Here is a 24,145-nt window from a genome sequence, read left to right on the forward strand (position 1 = left end):
AGTCGCCCTGCCAGCATGGCTCAGTGGTTAAGCATGGACCTATGAACCAAGAGGTCATGGTTCGATTCCCAGTCAGGTCACGCCTGGGTTGTGGGCTTCATCCCTAGTATGGGCATGCAGAAGGCAGCCAATCAGTGATTCTCTCTCATTATTGATGTTTCTACCTCTTTCTCCCTCTCCCTTCCTCTCTGAAATCAGTAAAAACACATATATTTTTTTAAATTGCCAACATCTTTCCTTTACCTTCTCAGAAACCTCTCTGCTTATCTCTCTCTAATCTAAGCCCTGCAAGATTTTAACAGTTCTCAGTGTCTGCCTGTGGTTCTCTTTTCCTTACCTTCTTTTCATGCTAGTCACTTTCCCTTGATCTCTTCTTGTCATCTATATCTTTGAAAATGTGTATCTATATCATGTCCCAGAGCTCTCTTTGCTTGGCCCTATTGATTCTGTGTCTCATTAAGAGATTCTATTAAATGTCCTCCATGATTTTTTTAAAGCAGCTTTAAGATGATTTCTATTTTGTTTGTTTTTTTAATCTGTCACCCCACTTACTGTGAGGCAGATAAACAAAAGAATTAAAAGATCAAAGCTATGGGGTCAGGCTGAGTTGAGTTGAAACCTAGCTTTTGTCTACTAGTTTTATGACCTTGAATAAGATGATTAACCTTTTGTTACATGTAAAATAATGATAATGCCTACCTCATTGGATTGCAATAATATATGTACAGTTATTACTTTCTAAGGGAAAGTATTGTTATTTATTAATATTTTATCATTCTCTGCTATCTGCTCCTTATTTCTTTCCCAGGGCCCATGGCCTGCCATTTCTAAAGCAGAAGTGTTGATACTTTCCCCAGTTCTATCCTTCTCATTCTCATGTAATGTTTTCTTCCACCTGCTTTGCTCTCCTTTCTATTTCTTCCATTCAAGTCTTTATAGAAAAACTTCATCTAAGAATGTTACCTAAATACCTTCATTGACTTATTCATCATCGAGAAAAACTCATTAGATTCTATTTTCCATGTGAAAAAAACAACAACACTTGAAAGCATCTACTTAAGGAAGAGGGCACTTCCAATTTTGTGATTATGTCTGTGTATTGGCCAAATGAATGTTATATGCCCTTCTGATTAGCTTGAAATAGGAGTTTTTCCAGAGTTTATTTCTGAGTTCCCACCTCTTACAAGCAAAGTTAACCTCAACATCTGATTCAGAAGTAGCTCCATTTCTGACACCCTCATGCTGAAAGTGAGGGCCCTGGGTCTGACTTTCATAGGAATATATTAGAGTGGAACAGCTCTTAGACTTAGTTCTACCATTTGTTTATTGTGCGATTGGGTTGGGGAAGGGATCTCTCATTTTGTTTCATGTCAGATGGAGAATATAATAATATCCACCTCACTTAGATATTAAGAACACCAAATAAAATCATGTGTTTTGCAATGACATCACCCTGCCATCCAAGAAAATATAAGTGAAAACACTTTTAGAATTATCCTGAGCTGTCTAAATATGAAGGGTTAGTTTTACATCTTCCAGGAACATTTGCATTTGAGCTGATGATAAAACCCAATGCCAAGTAATCCAACTACCTTTATGGAGTTTTAGGCATAAACCAGAGAAAGTAGGTGGGATACTTTGAGGAACAAGAGCTCCTTCTCAGGAACCTTAAATTTTACCTAATACTTGTGGTACATTGTAGCTCTATACTATATTCCCATTGTAATCCCTGAAGGGGAAGTTTAGGTCTCTGTATTGAAATGTAAACATAATATGAACATCAGTGAACTTTCTCCTGACTTCAGAAATATTTGCAGTTTGAGCATTTTCAGCAATTTTGTGGCATCTCCATAGTCACAAAAATTTTGTAGCAGAAGCATTCTCAGAAAAATAACCCATTATAAAATTACAGTTGCTTAACCTACATAATTAAGTCCCAAGAGAAATTGAAAAATTCTTTTAGAGCAGATATTTAAGATAAATAAAAGGATCTGTGTCTAAAAGAAAAAGGAATTGGTTTCCCAAATATTTTCTATCTAAAGCGTATTATTGATTTTTCTCTCAGTTAGAATACAACTTTCTAAATTGTAATTCTGGTAAAAAGAAAAAAAATCCATTCAGCCTGGCCAGTGTGGCTCAGTGAATGAGCATCGACCTATGAACCAGGAGGTCATGGTTCGATTCCTGGTCAGGGTTGTGGGCTGGATCCTCAGTGTGGGGCGTGCAAGAGGCAGCTGATTAATGATTCTCTCTCATCATTGAGATTTCTCTCTCTCTCTCCCTCTCCCTTCCTCTCTGAAATAAATAAATATATATTTTTAAATCCATTCATAAGCTCTTTCCTACTTAACTGGAGCTCACTGAAGCCTAGTTTTTAATTATTTAGGCAGATTCTTAGATCAATCTCAATCTATTGGCCCTGTTGTCTGTGAGTTTGGAAGCAGCAAGACCTCCGCACTGTTTGCTGCCATTTCTAACTGAAACCAAAACCAACAAGCAAGAAATTGGCTTTCCCCTCAGATTTTTTCTTGTGAAAGTAATTATTCTACTGAATTCAACAGACATTTGGGGGGAAGGGAGAGCTACTATGTACCACATCCTGTGTTATGATAGGATAAGAAAATTTAAACTCCTTGCCTGCGAGGAATTTTCATTCCAACAGGAAAAACAGGCATGTTCATAAGCCACTATAGTCAGAGTACAAGTTATAAATAATGTTAGAGATGGAAATTTATATGAGAGAAACACTTTCTGACATTAGCTTTTCCAGGAGACTGTCTATTGAAAGGTGCTTCATCTTCCCATTCCTGTGGATGAATTTAGGCTTCATAATATTTATTTTAGTACCAAGGGAAAAGAAATTACTGACCTCTGACTGTTTTTTTTTTTTACTGGCTTTTAGAAAATTGGGACCATTTCTTGAAAATTAGCACAAATGACTTTACAATAACAAACTTTCTATTTGTTCTTATGACAAAGCAATTTTTGGCATGTTTGAAGTGAGTTGACTAGTACAACTTTCTTCACAGAGGTTTTTGGTATTTCAGAGGTTGTTAATGAAGTTAATTGGAAACCCACAGGGCCAGAGGCAGGTATGTGTATCCTGAAAATACATATTTGTGAACCCTGAAAGGAGTTCCTAATAAGAGGTTGAAAAGCTATGGTGCCGGGAGAGTGGCACCCAGATGGCTCAAGGAGACTAGCCAGCAATATGCAGAACTAAAGGATGCAAGGGAGAAAGGAAAACAGTTCAGGAGGAAGGATCAGAGGGGGAATAAAAAAGTTGGCTGAGGAGCCAGGGAGATCTTGATTTAGAATATCTACAGTGTGCTAAAGCTGAATCAAAGGACCTGAACCTTGACTTGCACAGAGTTTATAGCAAAGATCAGGGAAGGGGAAAAAAGGCAAAAGTCGAGTTCTTCAAACTAAGTGTGCTACATCAACCGGCTGGAAATGAAAATGCAGCTGGGACCAGGACTAAGGAAGTATGGTTTTTAACTGAGAACATTTCCAATCTTTGATCATGCAAGCAACTCCTCATTTTTACACTACCCATCTGATGATGCTGGTGTCAGATATATTTCTCTATTTTCCATCTTTATCTAACAAGATTTCAGCCCCCTCCCCCCCCCCACAAAAATTCCTTAAACTATTGATGAGTGTATACACTCCCAAACTGAATGTAACTTTAATTCACTTGTTCACACTAAATATGGTTCTTTGCAGTAAGAAACAACAACAGGCTCTCTCAAGTAATTACACCTAAGTAAAGTTGGATTCTGAACAGGTATATCTCCCTGAAATTCATTTTAAAGCTGCTCTATAATTTTGTACCCATCACTTTAACCCAGATGTCCTGTGTCTCCCAACCCAGCACAAATAGAGTGAAGCAGAAATGAATAAAAGATAGACACTACATGACCATGATTTCTGTATCACTATATTGCAGGTCACCATCCTTAGCAAGATTTGGGACATTTTTCCTTTCTATAAACCTGCAAATGGTTTTCCTAGGAGAGCTCCTGCAAGCATTAGTCAAGGCTGATGTGCCCTCCATAACTGACCTCTCTTCTCCACTCATCCTGGGTCATCTATGCATCTTTTTGACGAGTCCTTATAATTGTGAACCTCAGAGAAAGTGACCTCCCAAGTGCCCTGGAGCATCTACTAAAACTGTGTGATGCCAGGAGACCTGTCACTTATCACAGGTCTTTACTTCTCCTCCCTCAGAGTTGATTGATAGTCTACAAGACTGACAGCTCTTGCTAACGGAGGAAACAAATGGCTTTTTGGATCTTCTCCAACTGTGCTTTTGTGCCAGAATAGAAAATAGCACAATAGCACATCTCTTGGGGAATGTGGTTAATAGGACAGCCACCAATTCCAAGACCCCAGGGTCTACATTGTTTTTCTTACAGGAAGCAGAGTTGCTCTTGGCATTTTTGTGCAGTGTTTCTCTGTGGTCACTGTCTCCACATTGATCAAGGTTGTTTGCCTCTGACAGTTTGAGAACAACCCCGTGAGTGGCTGCTGTACTGACTGCAGTCAGCGGAGAGGTAGACAGCCTAAGGACTCTGTGCTGGTATCTTCTTTCGGTCGCTGTAGGGTTTCTTCAGCCCCCTGGGAGAGTTTGTGTGAAGTATTGCCTGCAGGGTAGGCTGTTAGCTATAAATCTCTGTTACATTAAACTTGAAATTTGTGGCACCCAAAGTATCCCAGTGACTAAAAGAACAGGAAGAAAATGTCATCATAAATGCTCATCAGTCGATTAAGCAGTGGAGACTGAAATTTCAGATTGACCCCATTTGGAGTACTACTTCGTGGGTATGACATTTTAATGCAAGAACAGAACATATGAAAATGTGGCAGTAACTTTTATAGGGTTTGTTAATCCTGTGGATATCTGAATAATATTGTTCACACTTTTCTATTGGCCAGTGGCTCTGTTCCGTGAGCTATGCTCTTGCTATTGTTTTTAGAGCTCTCCTACCCTATCCCCCCAGTGATACACTCAACAGCCAGGTCAGGATTCCAGATGAGGAATATATTCTGTATTTATGGAATACACCTGTGTGCCATAGGCCGATAGCCAGTCTGTAAAAGATCAGACCCATTCTCACCCAATTTTTTTAAAAAGTTATCACCATCCTGTTATTTTTACTGTTTTCATCCATTTACCTGTTCTGTACCAGGAAACCCCTCTCATATTGTTTGATGTTCTGCTTCTTTCTCCTTACTCCCCCAAGGGCCCCCTTTGAAGATGCCCACTTATATCCTTTGACAACCTGCTCTCTTAACCTCTGCAAAGATAGGATGCATTTTAGTACAGTTGTGGATTGAGAGGAATTTTTTGTAATATTCAGGCATAATCTTCCTATCATGTCTTGAGAGATTATATGCATATAGATCAGAGATGCAAGGAACAGCTATCCACTAGGACTACATCTACAGGCAAAGTTCTTATTTCTTCCCCTCCTGCATCAAGCACGGTCTGGCTCATGAGAAGTGCTGAGCACCAGTTTTGTTGATTTTTTTTTTCCAATTTCAATATGGGAAGTAGAACAAGGGAAAGTGATCACCTAGTATTCTCAACAGCATGGTCAGCATGATAAAGAAATTACTGCAAAAATTATTTTAGGCTGAGAGTCTGCTTTTAAGTTAAGATGGTAGAGTTTGGGCCCAGGCTGCCTATGTTAAATATTAGCCCTGCCACTTACCAGTGGTGTGACCTGGGACCAGTTAACAATTTCAAGCCTCGTTTTCTGTACTGTTGAATTGGAAATAATGATGGTATGTACCTCATGGTGTCATCGTGGGGATTAAATGAATTAATCCACGTAAAGCCCCTGGTATAACATCTGGCATACAATAAGCACTATATATTTGCTATTATTATTTTATTGATTCTTTTGTTCTATTTCAGAGACTCTGTTATTAATTGTTCTGCCACATTTGGGACCCCTAATTGTAAGACTCTCATATTAACTAGATTGACTATGTATAAAGCAAAATTTACCCACCGCATCACTATTCTTTGTTCTAACTGGCATTATTAACACACATTCACCATCTACCAAACACCTACTAAGCATATAGTCCTGAGCTACCTGTTAGTGATACTACATGTGGTATCTAAAACTTCTTACCTCATTATATAATTGCAGATGGATCAATGTATATGGAATCTCATGTCTCATGAGTTTCAAAAACAAGTTTTTAACTTGCATCTTCTTGGCTGGAAACTTTGTGCAGCAATCTCCAACTCAGTGATTGCTTTCCTCATTACTTCATCTAACTGACCTAGGTACTTTACACAAAGCTGGCTCACAGAAAGAAAAAAAAAAAACATGAGCAATATATAATGCGATGAGAGTTCTTTTCTGACATTAGCTTTGTTTTTACTTCAGCAAGGTAACAGCATCATTTGTCTTTCCAATCACAGATGGCCCCATTACTCAGGAGGCCTATTATTTTCTTAAGAGTTATACCAACCTGCTTCCAACATCCATCACTACATCTCTGTGTCCTCTACATTTAGTGGCACAATGCAAAGGTTTCATATTGGAAGAGATCATTAGTCACAAGTCTTTCCTAAGAAATACTCGTCACAAATGTTAACTGTTAATTTTTCAATGTTAGCTAGATCCGTGAGTGCAGTTGGCAATTGTTCCTTAAAATTTTTCTCCATTTCTTAAAGCTTTCAATACCTTTTTTAAAGAATCATCTTTATTCAACAGTAATGTTTGGTTTACGCAATCATAATCTTTCTTTGTCTTATCTTCTATGGTAAAATGTAAATTTTTTCTCTATTATATTTTCCTGGGCATTTTAAAGATCTATGAAATATTTTAAAAATGTTTTTATTTATTTCAGAGAGAGGAAGAGAGAGATAAAAATATCAATGACGAGAGAGAGTCATTGATTGGCTGCCTCCTGCACGCCCCCTTACTGAGGACTGAGTCTCCAACCTGAGCATGTGCCCTTACCGAAAATTGAACCATGACCTCCTGGTTCATAAGTTGACACTCAACCACTGAGCCACACCGATGGACTGCAATCTTTTTCTTTTAAATAGCGGCCTCTCTGTTGGCTTGAACTACTTGTTTTAAAATAATGCTAAGCTTTGTATTGTCTTATGGCCCTCTCCCCAAAATGTAATCCCTGAAAAAACTAAAAAAACTCTTCTCTTTCTCTCTTTTTGCAAGTTTTAGGGGAAAATGCCTTTACATCTTTGCTGTCTCCCCAACTCTTACCATAGTGCTTAGCAAATGTTTCCATGTAAACTGAAAAGAATGAGTATTTAAATATCTTAAATCTGAGGTCTTAGAGCAGACATCTTTTCCTCGCCTGAAAGTCATGTGCAACGCATTCAAAAGGGTAAAGCAATAGAAAACATATTTTCCCATATTTTCTAAGTTAATAACAAGTGGCCACACATTTCTATAACACATCAATCAAAGCCCTGTGAAAAGTGTCAAAAATAAACTAAAGCTAAAATCTCTTCCCTTGAAGAGTTTTATGGGCACAATTCCTTTTAATAAAAATATGCTGATGCTGACCTTCTGGTGAAATGTTACATGTTCCCATTAAGGACCTCTCTGCATTCATGCAGGATTTAACCTTGACATACCTTTAGGAACCTGATGAGTTAATGCTCCTGTAATTCTCCATTAATTGGAATATTTGACTAAACATACTCTTTCTTTTCCTTAACTAAGTTTTCAAGAGTTCTTAGGTATATTATTTAAATTCACATTGTTTGGTAAATGTTTAGGTTTTTATTTTTTATTTGTTTCTAATACAGGGACCTCCTGGAACACAAGAAATGCAGCAGAATCTTAGTGGATATTATAACAAGGTATGGCCTTTTTTTCACATATTATATACACAGAGATTTCATGTGATCACATTTTTTAAATTTTATTATTTTTTTAATCATCACCCTAGGTATGTTTTTATTGATTTTTAGAGCTAGAGAAAGGGAGGGGGGACTGATGTGAGAGAAACATCTATTGGTTGCTTCCCGTATGCGCCCCAAAGGGGATTGAACCCACACCTTTTTGGTGTACGGGATAGCAATCTAAGAAACTGAGCCAACCAGGGCTATGTGATCATATTTCTGGAAAACAAAAACACACACATTAATTCCTAACTGCTCAGACTTAAAGCATGATCACATATTCTTAACATCTTTCCATACTAAAAATATTTCCAAAAAAAAGTATTTTGCTCAGTATCTTTTTTTTAAACCAGGATATTTTTTTAATAAGTTAAAAAAGTTCACTTCAAATTTTTAAAATTTGCATGCAAACAATTAATGCAAAAATTATATTTCACCATTGATAATGTCATATATCTAGTTTCTCTGAGGACAGTTATTTGCTACTTTGAAGCTCTGGGTAACATAATGACTGATAGATTTCTTATCAAAACCAACAGGTGCTACACTAAAATGTCAAGCAAATACTTATATCCCATAGGTCAAAACAGGGGGTCCCCCACCTTTCAACAAGAAGCCACTTTTAACTTCTCCAAGGTTTTTAAATTCCAATTAGGATGGATGGAATTCTGACATGGAAGTATCTGAGAGGCATAAGGCAAGACAGATTTGCTTCTTCTTCTCCAAGGAAGCACAGCTGAGGGAGAAGAATATGTGTTGGCAATGAAGTAAGACTCAGAAACCTGTGTGAGACTATTGATTGACTCATCATCATCCAATAACAAATATTTGGGGGTGTAATCACTTGCTGTGAGGCATTCTGTCCACTGACGAGGGTCCCTTTCATACATAGTAGCTTATCATTGATACGGTGCTGATAATTGTGCCTCTACACAAATTCCGAGACATTCCTCTAGTTTATGCTTTCCTTTCCTATAAATTCCTGACTACTGCTATTCCTTTTTGTTTAGAAATCCCAAAGAGACATCATGTGCTCGCAGAGGCCTTAAAGATAGCAGACACGCAGAAAAGTGTTTATTAAATGACGGGCTAATGCATTTTTTAAATCCCAATTATTTGTTCATCAGATTAAGTTCAACATAAAGGCCTACATCATTTGGGGTTGATAAATTTAAAGTCAAAAGTGTGGAAAGTTTGTTATACTTCCTAAGTAAGCTTATCGTACATTTTCTCATTTACTTATATTAGGAAAAAAGTTTTGGTATAATTAAACATTTTCTGAATAGATATATACTAGCTTTTTCAAAACATTAGGACTTGGCACAAGTAAAAAAAAGTAAGTGAATCATGTCTAAAATTAATAAAAATACAATGCTTTTTTGTATTGACATCTATTATAAGATAGGATTTATCGTAAATCATTCAAAATAATGAGAATTAATTGGCTCTGATGTCACAGTGTCAGCTAGAAAAACCTAGAGAACACACTATATTACTTTCATTCTTAGTATAAAATTTAGTAAGTTGCAACTCAGCTACTTAAATATTTGCTATCCCTTGCAAAACTTTTAAAGCTCATATCTTTACTTTATCTTGCCAGTGAGTTGGTTTTCCCTGAAATGAAGATATATGAAGCATTTATATTTTAGCCTAAAGAACACAAATTTTTAAGCATTAAGGTTATATTTCAAAAAATGGGGGCTAACCAGAGCCAGTGAGTCGGAGGGTCTTGCTGATAGCAAACCAATACTTTTATTTAAAAAAAAAAATTTAGCCAAACTAGTTTGGCTCAGTGGATAGAGCGTCGGACTGCAGACTCAAGGGTCCCAGGTTCGATTCTGGTCAAGGGCATGTACCTTGGTTGTGGGCACATCCTCACTGGGGAGTGTGCAGGAGGCAGCTGATCGATGTTTCTCTCTCATCGATGTTTCTAACTCTCTATCCCTCTCCCTTCTTCTCTGTAAAAAATAAATAAAATATATTTTTTTAAAAAAATTATTGCTCTAGCTCACTGGTCGGCAAACTGCGGCTCACAAGCCACATGTGACTCTTTGGCCCCTTGAGTGTGGCTCTTCCACAAAATACCGACTTCTGCGCATGGGCCATGAAGTTTCAATCGCACTGTACGTGCACACCTGCATGTGGTATTTTGTGGAAGAGCCACACTCAAGGGGCCAAAGAGTCACATGTGGCTCGCGAGCCGCAGTTTGGGGCCTAGCTGATGTGGCTCAGTTAGTTGAGAGTCATCCTGTGCACCAAAAGATCACCCATTCAATTCCGGTCAGGGCACGTGCCCAGGTTTTGGGTTAGGTCTCCAGTGGGGGTGCCATACTGGTGGCAACAGATCAATGTTTCTCCTATTGACATCTCTCTCTCTCTCTCTCTCTCTCTCTCTCTCTCTCTCCCCCCCCTTACTCTCTCTAAAAGAAAATTAATAAAAACATAAAACAAAATTTATTGATTGATTTTTGGGGATAGAGGAAGGGAGAGAGAAAGAAACATTGATTTGTTGGTCCACTTTTTATGCACTCATTGGTTGATTCTTGTGTGTGCACTGACCAGGAATAGAACCCACAACCTTGGCATATCAGGGTGAGGCTCTAACCAACTGAACTATCCTGCCATGGCCAATAGCAAGCCAGTACTTTGAACTCAGCTAATTGATTCACCTAAGAGAACTCCAGCTATTCTTGTTGCCATTACAGGATAGCGGCTCCCAGGTATTTACTCCACATGTGCTTAAAACATGGCTATAGAGCTGGAGCCTCACTGGATGAAAAGAGAGAAACCATAGCTTTTCTTCCCCAAATGATGCATTCTAGGCACTTAGCATCAGAAGGCTTCAGAACCATATGGGAATTAATGCAAGGCCACTTCCCAAACACTTCACTTTGTTTCTTTCTGCAAAGAGTTAGAGCTGTTACATCGATAGAGGCGATGCCCAACATCCCAGTACCTACACTGATGGGTGGATAGAGGCGAGGCCCAACATTCCAGTACCTACACTGACCAATGTTTCTGAAAGGTAGCCACCCCTCCTCACCCTCAGCTTCATAGAAGACAGGGCCAGATGTGCCATAATGTGTGAGAAGTATGTTTTCATTTGGCAGTGTTCCCCCCACTCCCACCACCCCATCCCATACCCCTATCTACGTATTTTTGGATACTGAGGTTCTTTCATTTTGCACTCAATACAAGCCAGATAGTCTGGCTGTAACAAATGAACACAGAGGGAGCGGGGGAGGCCGGGGGGGGGGGGCGGGGGAGGGAGGTTCGGAATGAAACTTTCATGGAGGTTAAATAATGGACCATGGATTGAGATATAAAAGTGACATTTCAAGGTTAAAATAATCTTCCCTTTTGAATTGGCATTGATTTATGTATTTCTGCGCTGGAGTCCTGAACCTCAGCTCCTCAGCTCGAAGAGGCTACAGTAGTCGGGCAGCCTGCTGAAGCAGCGACCCCAGGAAGATGAGCAGCAGCTACCTACACACGCCTTTGGGTCCAGTTCAAGTGCTGATTTCCACACCCCCCCCCTATATTTTTTCTTAAATCATCAGAGGGAGAAGGTCATGCCTAAAAGACCCTCTCCCTGCAACACAAATCCAAAAGCGAATAGGGAAGAAAAAAAGGAAGTAAGGAATAGAGAGAGACTAAAGGCCGGGGAGATTATCCAAGTGTGTTTATCTGTATTTTTTCATGTCCACTTGAGGATGCAAAGAACAAAAGGTAGAAGATTTCCCTCTCCATCACAAAAATAATTTGCAAAACAGCTGCTCCCAATCTGCAAGATTGTTTGCAAAGAAGCAGCAACGCTGAACATTTTCTTCCCCGTAAGGAAAATCTGCTCACTTACCAGCAAACTGCTCTTCATTGTCTCCAGCTCTGGGGATTTTCAGAAGAATTTGATAGGCTCTGTCAACTGCTAAAGTCATCAGATCCAGAGCCCCTTTACAACATTGTAGATGGAGGATAAAGTGTTATCTGTGGAGGCCACAGACTGGCATATTTTACATTTCATACTGTTTTTATAGATCCACAGTGAAAATGTGCAGTTGTGCTATCTTACAACCTCGCCACACTCAGTGAAATTTGCAGAGAATCAGTCTCAGTTGTTGGAGATTGATGCTGTGTCCCCCAGCAGCCAATTCTGGTGTTCACTTCTCCAAATTGTTGATCCAAAAAAAATCCACCAATTTGCTAGCCAAATAATCTACTTTTCTTTTCAAGTATCTAATCATAACTTCACTTTAATATTCACAGACTAGGAAGGACAAAAAACCTTTCTCCAAAATCAAATATTCAAGGTCTTCCCAAGTTGTGAGTTGAACCCAACAATGGCACAGGACGTGGCGGCTTCCTTGGAGACACCAGAAGCAACTCTCTAGGTCCAAAGAATGGGAAATAAAATTTAAGTCCTAACTTCCTGTCTCTCCCTGTACTGCAAGACCCAGTAGCGTTGGAGAACATTGGGAAGCAAGGCACAGATGTATCTCAGTTTGGGATCTTAGTTTTATTACAGAGAACCCCGAAGCTCTCCTGGCTTTCCCCCTCCTCTCTGTAGTCCGCCACTCTTGGAGCTGGTGAAATGGCTTCCTGCAAGAAACTGAGAGGTTGAACTTGAAGCCTGTTTTAGGTCTTATTTTCAAGGCCACGTATTATATATTAACTTGCTAGGACTGATGTAACAAAATATTACAAGCCGAGTGGCTTAAACATCAGAAATTCATTGTGTCACAGTTGTGGAGCCTGGAAGTGCAAGATTGGGCTTGTCAGCATGGCCGTGCTTTCTAGGAAGGTGTGGGGAGGCATGTGTTCCAGGCCTCCCTCCGGGCTCCTGGCGATTCCTTGGCTTGTGGCAGCGTAACTCCCACCTTCCCATGGCGTTCTCCCATGTCTCTGGTTCAAAGTGTGTTCTTATAAGGACCCAGTCATATTGACCTAGGGGTCTACCTTACTCTAGTATGATTTCATTAATTAATTACCTATGCAAAGAACTTATTTCTAAATAAGGTCACATTGTGAAGTACTGGGTGTTAAAGCTTCAGCATATGAATTGTGGGGAAAAACACAATTCAATCTGTAATAGATCACCTGTTGTTGTTTTTTAATGTCATGTTCCCTCATGTTTAGGATTTTACAGCAAATTCCCTGAGGGCTAAACTGGGGGTTTTTAATGACCCTATATCCTGAAAGAGGGTTCATGTCCTTGGTCTCTTTTATTATATTGAGCCACCGAAACTGCTGATATTTGACTCTTTAGGCTATAAAAATGGCCATCTCTTATGGTTGAACCTATACACATCTAGGTATGTTCCCTTCTTTCCAGAGAATACCCTCTCCAGGGCCATTGAAATAGCTTGAAAGTCTTCCCACTTGCCTGAGTGTACATTTCAAAGTTCTATTCACCATAATCCACAAGAGAACAAAGGACATCCCAGAATTCTTGAAATGGGCAGGCTAATTAGCACTTTCTACCCCATAAGCCTCACCACTGCACCAGGAACTTTTAAATAAAAACATTCAAATTCTACAGCTATTATAGTTATTCAAAAAGCTTATAATAATGCATTCAAATAACATGACACCAGGGTACAAAAATGACCTAGTAAAATTAGAATAGCATCTGAGGCAGAATTTGCAGGTTCCCAGAAACACAATAATAATATGTCTTATTATTTCACAGTAATAATGTCTTATTATTTCACAATAATAATAATATGTTTTATTATTTCTGTAGAGCCAAGTAATTGTCTGGTGCAGTTATCTTGAGAGAGTAGAGAAGAGAATCTTAAATGTCAATGAATAAATGCTCCTGAAGTTCAAGTTTGATTCTGCATTGAGTATTGTTAGCCCAAGAATGGAAAATACTTATAGAGGTCATGCGGATCCTTGATTAGATAGATTTCCTGGCTTACTATTGAGTGAAGCAAGCATGTGGTGCTCTTCTAGGAAGTAAATGACCCTATTGTTTTTCTGGGTGGAAAAGCCACCCGGAAAATCTACATTTTAGAATAATGGAGTATATAGATAAAATAATATGACTTAGTACTAAAGAGGCACTTCTTCATTCCAACCACAGCATCTCTGACACCTCTAGGTTGTTGGAGAGGAGGATCTAGAGAGTGGAATGGGAAGGATCTTGGCCCATTTGAGAAGTGGAGGGAAGGCCATTACAGCTGGAATTTCTGAGGGAGAAGAGTGGCCGAGATGATGCTGGAGAGGGAAATGAGTTCAGGCCATGCCGGGTTTTGATGGCTTTGTTAAAGTTTAGAAGGAAGGAAGTTAGGATGTCTTTTAAAGATCTCACTCTGACCTTATTTAGAGAATGTGTGTGTGGGCAGGGGAGCAAGAGTGATTATAGAGGGCCATCGAGAGAGCTACTGTAGTGATCCGGCAAGGCACGATGGTGGCCTTCCCAGAGTGAAGGCAGGTAGCGTGAGAAGAGATTTTGGAGACAAAGGCCATCAGACTGATTGTCCTGGAGGAATAAGTACGGTGGAGTTAAGAAGGACATGCAGATTAAAGAAGGAAGCACTCCATGGAAGGGAGAGGATGAATTCAGATTTTCTTTCTTTCCTTGGCTTTTTTTCAATTGTAAAATGAAATTACCACTCATTTTAACAAGTCAAACTGAAGACTTACACTAGGCCAGTGATGGCGAACCTTTTGAGCTCGGCGTGTCAGCATTTTGAACAACCCTAACTTAACTCTGGTGCCGTGTCACATATAGAAATTTTTTGATATTTGCAACCATAGTAAAACAAAGATTTATATTTTTGATATTTATTTTATATATTTAAATGCCATTTAGCAAAGAAAAATCAACCAAAAAAATGAGTTTGCGTGTCACCTCTGACACGCATGTCATAGGTTCGCCATCACTGCACTAGGAAGAAGTTAGTCATTCTCACACTTCTGGACTAACGAAAGTTAACAGGATGATATAATTTTTACATCTTTCTCTCTTATATATATATGTGTGTGTGTGTATTTGTTGTATTTTTGTTGTTGTTGTTGTTGTTAATCCTCACCCAAGGATAATTTTCCCATTGATTTTTAGGGAGAGTGGAAGGGAAGAGGAAGGGGGAGAAAGATCAATGTGAGAGAGACATATATCAGTTGCCTCCTGCACCAGGGCTGGTGTTCGAACTGGCAACCCAGGTCCGTGCCCTTGCCCAGGAATCAAACCTGTGACCCTTCAGTGCATGGGCCGATGCTCTAACCACTTTGCAATGCCAGCCAGGGCTTATATTTTTAAATTCAGTTTTGAACTTGCTGAGTATGAATTTCTTCTAGATTTTGCAAGCGAATACATCAAATAGAAAATTTTATACATACACACACACACACACACACACACTAGAGGCCCGGTATTGAAATTCATGCACTCGGTGGGGGGGTCATCCCTCAGCCTGGCCTGTGCCCTCTTGAAGTCCAGGAGCCCTCGGAGGATGTCCAATTGACGGCTTAGGCCCACTCTCCGCCCCCGCCGCTGCACTCGCCAGCCGTGAGCCTGACTTCTGGCTGAGTGGTGCTCCCCTGTGGGAGCGCACTGACCACCAGGGGGCAGCTCCTGCATTGAGCATCTAGCCCCCAGTGTTCGGTGTGCATCATAGCGACCAGTCGTTCCCCCGTTTGGTCTATTTGCGTATTAGCCTTTTATTATATAGGATAAGTCAAAACTCAGAAAGGAGACATTTGCTGGGTTTATAATTTTCTCTGTGTTTGTATGGTAGATGACATCTAAGCCATGGGGGTAGATAAGAAGGCCTGGGAGAAAAATGTTGTATTACGGGAGGGGAAAGTCTGCACAGAGCCCTGAGGAGGTTCAGCCTTTGCCAATTAGGGGGGGAAAGAGGAGGGGGGAATCAGAGAGATAGAAAGAAAAAGAAGGTGAGGAATTCTACAAGTCAAGAGATTGGCAAGTACAGCCAAGAGATCAATTAACACAATGTCCATTATACTGAGCAACAAAAATATCAACAACATTAGAGAGTCATATCCATGGAATGGTGAGGTTTCCAGGCGTTACTTTGGAGTAGTGACAGTTTTCCCCTGGGAGTGTGACATTTCTCCAGAATCATCTCCAAGGAGAAAATCACAGAGAAGATAGATAGGGTACCCAAAGTTGGAATTTTGCGGGAATAGTTAATGGAAGGTGGGAGAGGCAAAAGTGACTAAAATGGTACCCACAGAAACTGTTACAGTACTATTATCTACTTATATTTTTTAAAGTAGAGATTGCATGTATTAAAAGATAAATGTTATGTGTTTTTTTTTGTTTTATGTTTACCTAGGGAAACTTTGGTGAACATGGAGCTGGTGGCCCAAAAGGAGAGAAGGTAATCAGATTTTCAAAATGAATAAAAACGCCTGGGGTTTCAGACAGAGTCACACATTCACATGTCAGGGGAGGTGCTGCTGCCACAGGGGTACTGTCTAGGGGCGGTCAGGTCTGTCAGGCACAGCCTCTCCCGCCTCCTGCCCAGGGAAGCAGGATTGAAATCAGCTCCTCGGTGAAGACGGCTGAGTGGCAGTTGCTACAGGAAGGGAACACATGAAGGGGAAATACCTGTAACAAGGTAAATGAAGTTAGGGCACAAGCCTCCGTTTATAATTAGATACTTCATGTGTCCATGTAGGTGACAAAACCAATCTGTAGATCCCTTTAGCAAAATGCCTCAGGCTCAGGCCCACTCTTTTTGTGTCTTCTTAAGTACCCAAATATAGCCTGTTGTGGGAGCATCTTTTTGGTGGTTTTATAATGTACAGTCATGGTTTAACCAAATAATTCTTTCAAAACAGTTTTAAAATTAAACTGCTGATGAATGTCCAACGCATTCTCATCATCATTCACAGGTTTAATTATATTAGCTGTGAAGATGACAGATCCGCTTGCCCGCTCAGAAAGATGTTTCACTCCCATTTGATTCAGAAATTGTGATGACCTTGGATTCCGTGTGAATGTGCCATTGTCGGGGGCGGGGCGGTGGAACCCACATACACATTAAATCTATAGACAGAGATGAGTAGGTTTGAAAATACTCTGAGGAAATGTGGCCTGTGAGTGCTACCTTCATTCATTCACCCAGTAAAAAATCCTCTTGATTGAGGGCAGAGTATTTCGACATGAATCCAAGGAAATATGACTTCTGTGCCTTATAAATCAGTGCAGCCAATCTATTCACGAGATCATACATCCATCACCAAAAAATACTGCTAAAAGATAGTTTCCACAGAAAGTCAGAGCTTCTTAGAGACTGGCCATTGAAAATGAAATTTTCTCCAAAAAAATAATAAAACCTTGACATTCTTCAAAAGACAACCAAAATATTTATTATACAGCAATAACAAATCATTTGTGATCGTGGATTGTACTGCTAGTACATTAGCATTATTTCCTGTAACCAAATAGCTTACAGAATTCCTGTACCACCGTAAAGAACACATTACATTCGAAGCAATTACTACTGGACACCTGCAAGCTAAGGGGGAGTGGGGAGGAGCAAAATAAAGCCACAGAGCTTGTCACATAGGACAGCTGAGCAAAGAAGGGAGTTGTGGCACTTTTAAAGTATTTAAATGATGATTCATTTCTTGAAACAAAACAGCTGGCTTCTGTTTTGCTATGTTCATTAGGAAACATATGTTACTTAGAAATTCTTAAGACCTCGATGATGAGAAATTCGATTCTGTGAAACAGGTGTATTTCAAGCTCTAAGGATCTTTTCTATTGCTCAAATTTCTTTAATTGCTTCAGCGTCTTCAATGGAATTACAGAAGCCAGTGGCATGTCTGTCCCCTCCTCCCACTCAAAGAAATAACCTCTCGAAGAGTCTGCAGGGAACCTGATGCAAAACCTGATGTAAATGTACATATAAAATGATTTGTAAGAATTTTAATTAACAGAAGACAGACTGCCAATAAATAATCCATAAAATAAACTAAAAAATGTTAAGCATAGCATTTGCTAGAGGAGTGAAATCACCTCTACCTTATACACATCACTGTTCTGAATCAATACATTGGTTTTTAAAATTATAATTCTGTTCAAGGGTCACTGTAGTGAGAATTTAAAGCTCCTGCAATCTGATCGCACAGATTTGCTTGCACCTGTGGTGGACCCCAGTGGTTACAAACCCTGGCTGCACCCTGGAATCACCTGGAGGGTTTTTAGGAAATACCATTGTTCAGGTCCCATCATGAGAGACTCTGATTTGGGGCACACCTCTGGTTGATCTGGGGTGGGGTACATATTGCTGTCATTTAAAAACACTGCACATGATTCTAACAGGCAACCAGGGTTGAATACCAGTGAGTGGTGGAAAGAGCATGGTCTTTGGGTCAAAAGTTAATTGTGCCATTAACAGCTGTGTCTCCTTGGGAAATTCACTTTATTTATCGAAGTATCAGTTTCCTCATTTGAAAAATGGGCATAATGGTATCAAAACAAAGTTGATGTCAAGATTAAAAATAAATGCGGTGATATGAACTTACCTGAAAGCATAACACCTGACCCATGTTAAGCCCCCACTAAAGACTTGTTCCTTCCTGTTCATCCACCCCAGACTTTCTCTTTTCTCATGAGATCTCATCTATTTCTTTTTTATGTTACTAGGGGTTACCATCCTTAACACATGGTCTTGGTCATCATTCCATCCTCCACCATCATTTTGACAGAGAAGGGACAGAATTTATGTTGTAGAATAAAAGATTTAACCAGAAGTATAATTTCAGCACCTACATGACTTACCACTTCTCAATATGCTGATGGGCAAAACGGAATCACAAAACCAGCCAAATTTGGAGCCCTGCCCCAGGTGCACTAGAACAGACACAGCAACAGTGGAATCTACACATGGGTCACTCCTGGTTTAGCAGCACGTCCTGTACCAAGTGTCAAGAGCACTAAGAGATAGGAAGGAACACGAAATCATACCAGTCGCCATTCATGTTATATATCTGCCAGTATTGAAATGATGATCTCTGCTCTGAAACTTGTCTGGCCTAACTAAATGTGGTGAAGGAATAATGTGTTTGTAAGGTGGTTAAGAAGAACTGCTTTTTCTACAGAGACAGTAGAATAAGGTGGTGAATATTTAAGGACTTCTAAGAAATTGGCAGGGGTCTTTTGGGGCCCACTGTCAGAGAGAAAAGATAAAGCCACAAAAGCACCAAGTTTAAAAATAGCACCAAAAGTGTCCAGGGCCAGCCTTTTCTGAAGTAAATTCATCACTTGCCTTTCAACTCATATCCACAGTGACAAATCACTGAGCATCCATTTTAAATGTGAAAAACAACTCCACATGTGTCTAAGAGTCAGGTATGAAATGCTTTTGTTTCCAGAATTTTATATGAGAGAATTGGTTCCTGCCACCTTTTTCTAAACCAAACCACTTCAATGTACCACACAGAGAGATGGATCAAAGTCTCTGTTGGGTCCTTCATCTACATTCCAATGGAGACCTATTTACATCAGTTCAATGAATACGAACTATGAATATAATTACTCTTTCTCCATGTTCATCCCCCCACTCCCCTTTTGGTATTGGGCAGATGTGATTTTTATAGTCATTTCTAGACCCCCTTCCCTGAATTCTACTTTAATTTTTTGCAGATCAGTCTAACTACTAGGCATATTTTTCTTCACTCGTGTGCACTGGGGATATTAGCACCTACCAGATAGGTAATGAAATGGTCACACTGTACACCCTAGTGCTCGTTCTAGGACAGCTATTTATAGCCTCTTTTAAACCAACACCAGTTGGTCCCTAAAATGTATCCACTAATTTCTCCCTCTTTTTACTTGGGATAGAATGTATTTTCCCTAAGGGGAAAATGCCTTCTCCTCACCTGTATTAAGTATAAGATTGGTGGCATATTAGATATTTTGATACTAGAAGGAAATAATTATATTAATAAAACCAAGATTAAATTTATGAAATATATTCCACAAATCTAGGAATCTCCTTAATAAAAACATGATCCTGTCTTATTGATTACGTATTACAAGCTCCCTCTTCCTCTAATCTAATATCACAAGACACTGATTTGGATAGAAATGTAGAAATAAGCCAACATCTATTACAGGACTGTAACCAGTTTGTACTTGAAGTACTTCAAGTAGACTCTTGTTTGAGGCTTCGAAATAAACAAATAAACATGTCCATACAAGGGGACACGTATAGAGATGTTCAGTGAAGCCTTGTTTATAACAGAGAAAAGCTAGGGACAACCCAGGTGCCCATAAATGGAATATGGCTAAGCTCTGGTACATTAGCATTATATAATGCTATAACTATATAACATTATATAATTCAACACTTATACTGAATGAACTAGCTCTATATGTATCAATAGAAATGGATATTAAAAACAATGTTCAGTGAAAAAAACAAGTCATAGGATGTTATATACAAGATAAAGCTATCTATGTAATTTGTTTTAAATATTCAGAATAATATATTGTTTATGATTTCACATATGTAGTAAAAGTACAAACATATGGGCTAAAAATATGAGTGCTAAATTCAAGAGTGTGGCTCTCCCTGGGACAGGAATGGAGAGGGAAATATAGGAGATATCTTCTTTGACTGTAAATTTTTTATTAGTTTTTTAAATTTTGAGGACCCGGGACATGGAGGTTTGACATAATTCAACTTTATGTTTTCTGTATTTATTTTTTTAATAAAAAAATAGACAAGACAGGTGAGAAAAGTATAAGCCCAGAAACATCATTTTGCAAAAATGCTCTTGATGTTGGGGGGAAAAAAACACAACCTTATATAACTTCTAGTGGCTATGTTTATGTGATATACAAGTATGCCATAGTCAAGGATTTTGGTAAACACTAAAAAGCACAGTGCTGAAGATTCCTCTGAAATCTGATTAGTGAGATATTTCCATTCCACAAGTATTATTTCTAAAATTGTATTTTTTCAATTATATATTGCGTACAAATCCCTCTTCAAGATCTAAGACATCTTTAGACATTTCTAAGCTGTTGCTGTCACCACATTGACAAGAATGCCTTCTTTGTCCACAGCCAATCATTTAAGTTGCAATGTAAATGCTGGAAACAGCTGAGAGACTCATTGTCTTCCTGTCTCTCCACTCCTCCATCTCCCCCCTCCTAAAAAAAGAAAGAAGTGTCTGAAATAAAATGAGTCTGGATTATTGTGTCAGTTAAACAATCTGAGGTCTTTAAGATCACAAAAAAAATTTTGGTACAGCAGAGCAAAATTATAATTTTTTCTCTAGATGTTCTTTTCTTGAAAAATAATTTTTGTTTCAGATTAATTTTAAATTAATATAGTGAATATTATGGATGTCTACAAGACCTAAAGGCATTGTAAAGTGCTGACAAACACATTACTATGCAAATAGCCTAACTCCATTCAGAGCTTGTCATTGTCTCTTGGAGGATAATAGGTAAATTCCATGGTTAGAAGCAGCTCCAGCAATTAATCTGACTCTGATCGTCACAACAGTACTCATCTCATCTGACCTCATGCGAAATTTCTTCTGCTCTTTTTTGAAAGGGAGAAACTGGACAACCAGGATTTCCAGGGTCTATTGGCCCTAAAGGTCAAAAAGGAGAATCTGTAAGTATTTTAGCTTTTAGAGACAAGAAAGAATATCCAAAATGTAAAACTAAAAATGTTTTTCCTAATTAGCCTCACTTCTGTATACCTGGTTGCCCTTGCCATGGCCTAGAACAGGGGTGGGCAAACTTTTTGACTCGAGGGCCACAATGGGTTCTTAAACTGGACCGGAGGGCCGGAACAAAAGCATGGATGGAGTGTTTGTGTGAACTAATATAAATTCAAAGTAAACATCATTACATAAAAGGGTACGGTCTTTTTTCTTTTTTAGTTTTATTCATTTCAAACGGGCCGGATCCGGCCCACGGGCCGTAGTTTGCCCATGGCTGGCCTAGAATGATAGCTCCAATATTTGAGCAAGTGCTCTATGCAAGGCACTAAGTCTTTTACTTGTAGGAATTTAATTCTTTCAAAAGAAAACCACTTGAGGTAAGCTACTATCACCCCGATCTGAGGAAACTGTGGCACTGAGAAGGTGAGTAACTTGCCTAAGGTTACACAGCTACTAGGTCTTGGAGCCATGACTCCCACTTCGGTAGCCTGACTCTAGAACCAGGGTTTAAGAACTATTAAGCTGCCCTGCTCTAACTAAATATTATAGCTGAAATAAATAATTAAATCAGTATATCTAAAGACGGGCTAATTTATCTAAAATATTAGAAACGCGTCTATTTGCTCAAACAACTGCTCTCAGTATACTTCCTGAAGTTACTTTCCTTTCTTGGTTCTTGTAAGATTGAAGTGGCCTCTCAAGCCACTTCTCAATATTACTGAGGCCAGTTTCTTTAAAAACAGTTATTTTGTTGATGGTGGGGGGACCCTATAGTATCCTTTGTATTCAAATAGGACCACATATAGAGATTACATGAATCCTAGTTACAAAAATAACTTTTTTAAAATGCTGCTAAAACAAACAGACAACCTATGGCAATCTTTATATGAATTCACAAGAATCAGACTTAACAAATGTTTCATTCTTATTAAAAATAAATAAATAAACAAAAAGGTCATACTTGTTAAAAATCATTTCTACCTTTCCTTGCCAGGATGAACAAAGGATATTGGTTCACCAGGGATAATGAATGAAGAGGCACTAAAATGTCTGCATGCCAAACAGGAACAATTATTAAAAGTATTCACTATTACAAAGCTAAACGTTCCCTGTGCTTCAGCTTTAAAAATTAGGCATCTCTAGCAATGACAGTAAACTTTCAGGCAGCTTTAGAATGAGTGCTTTTACCCAGGTACCCTATATTCTCCTACCTTCAGGGGTCATGCTTGCCCTTAGTATCAAGTCCAAACCTCCAACCCACCCTCTGCAGGAAGTAACAGTCTTTAACAGGGTTCCCCAACCAGGTGTTCCCATGAATGTCTAGGAAATTCACATGTTCCACAAATCTAGTCTAGTGGTCACTGCCCCTTCCATCTGCCAACTCACTCCTGGTGCTCCACCCTGGGCACCTCTTACCAACTCCTAACTGCTTCTCCAGGTCTCCGCTGACTCCCCTCCCAGCTTGAACACTGACCCTTAATTTCCATGTGACAGATGGCAGGCCTGGCAGTAAGACTTACTAAAATTCTACTGGAAAATCAGGGATGTGTATAGCAGAAAGGAGATACTTCCTGCTTCTCAAAGGTGCACTTGAATCACCTGGGGATTCTTTTGAAATGCTGGTTCTAATTCGCTAGGTCTTGGGTGGGGTCTGAGAAGTTGCATTTCTCACAAGCGCCCTGGTGGGGCTCCTGCCGTTGGTCCATGGGTCATGCTTTGGGTAGCAAGGACTGGAGGAATTCACAGCTCCTCAGAGATTCCCTCTGGCTTTCTGTCCTACCACCACCATTTGGGGGCGGTCCACCTATCTGGCTTACCCAGGTGAACAACCTTCATTTCTTTTAACTTGTCTTCTTGCAAGTTCCCTGTTACTCCCTTAATTATCCCACCTCCTTATACCACTTTGCTTGACCTCCCCACCCCCCAACATAAAAAAGCACATTTTTACATGATTATGCAGAGAAGTTTAGCTTTCTATAGCCTCAACCTGTTTATTCTAGAACAGGATCTGGACTTGACTTTGCATGGTAACCAGAAGGTTCAAACAACTCATCCAAAAAATTCAGGCAAATTAAATTCCGAACTACCTATCTCAAATAGCAGTTTGTCCCCCACTACTGGACATTGAGAATTTGACTAAATGTCCACTGAAACATATCAGAGCTAAAATATATGTAAGAGGTCATCTAGTTGAATCCCATGATTTTGTAGATAATGAAAGATAAGTTCTAAAAGGTAAATGACTTGACCCAGACAGTAGCCATGGGAGCTAGAGCAAAGCATCAAGTCTCTAGACAAGCAGTTTACTGTTTTTGTGTGTTTTTTAAAACCAGTTACTTTAGTCAATGTGGCCTGATAGTGGCTCTAAATGAGCAATGACATAAGCAGGGTAATATAAGCAGAAATGAACTGTTATATAAGCAGAGTTACCCGTTGCTTATATCTAATTGCTTATATCTCCTATCTTAAAAATCAAGTAGATGTTTAAGAATTAAAGCTGAAATGTAAGAATGTAAATAAAGCCCTGCTCTAATGTGAGAAATTAACCAATATTAAGAGATTTAATCATGTTGGCTAGATATTGGG

At 39.2% G+C, this 24,145-nt stretch overlaps 1 protein-coding gene across 1 annotated transcript in view; it reads left to right on the plus strand.

The window, feature by feature from the left end:
- The window catches only part of COL19A1 (collagen type XIX alpha 1 chain), a 301,251-nt gene that overhangs the window by 214,841 nt on the left and 62,265 nt on the right, over positions 1 to 24,145 (plus strand). Inside the window, exons 18-20 of the mRNA XM_081094481.1 lie at positions 7,805 to 7,858; positions 16,201 to 16,245; positions 21,445 to 21,507. Coding sequence (XP_080950607.1) covers positions 7,805 to 7,858; positions 16,201 to 16,245; positions 21,445 to 21,507 — 162 coding nt within the window. The remainder of the gene's footprint in view (positions 1 to 7,804; positions 7,859 to 16,200; positions 16,246 to 21,444; positions 21,508 to 24,145) is intronic.

The sequence above is a fragment of the Myotis nattereri genome (assembly GCF_964212035.1).
Source record: "Myotis nattereri genome assembly, chromosome: 6".
NCBI classification, from domain to species: domain Eukaryota; kingdom Metazoa; phylum Chordata; class Mammalia; order Chiroptera; family Vespertilionidae; genus Myotis; species Myotis nattereri.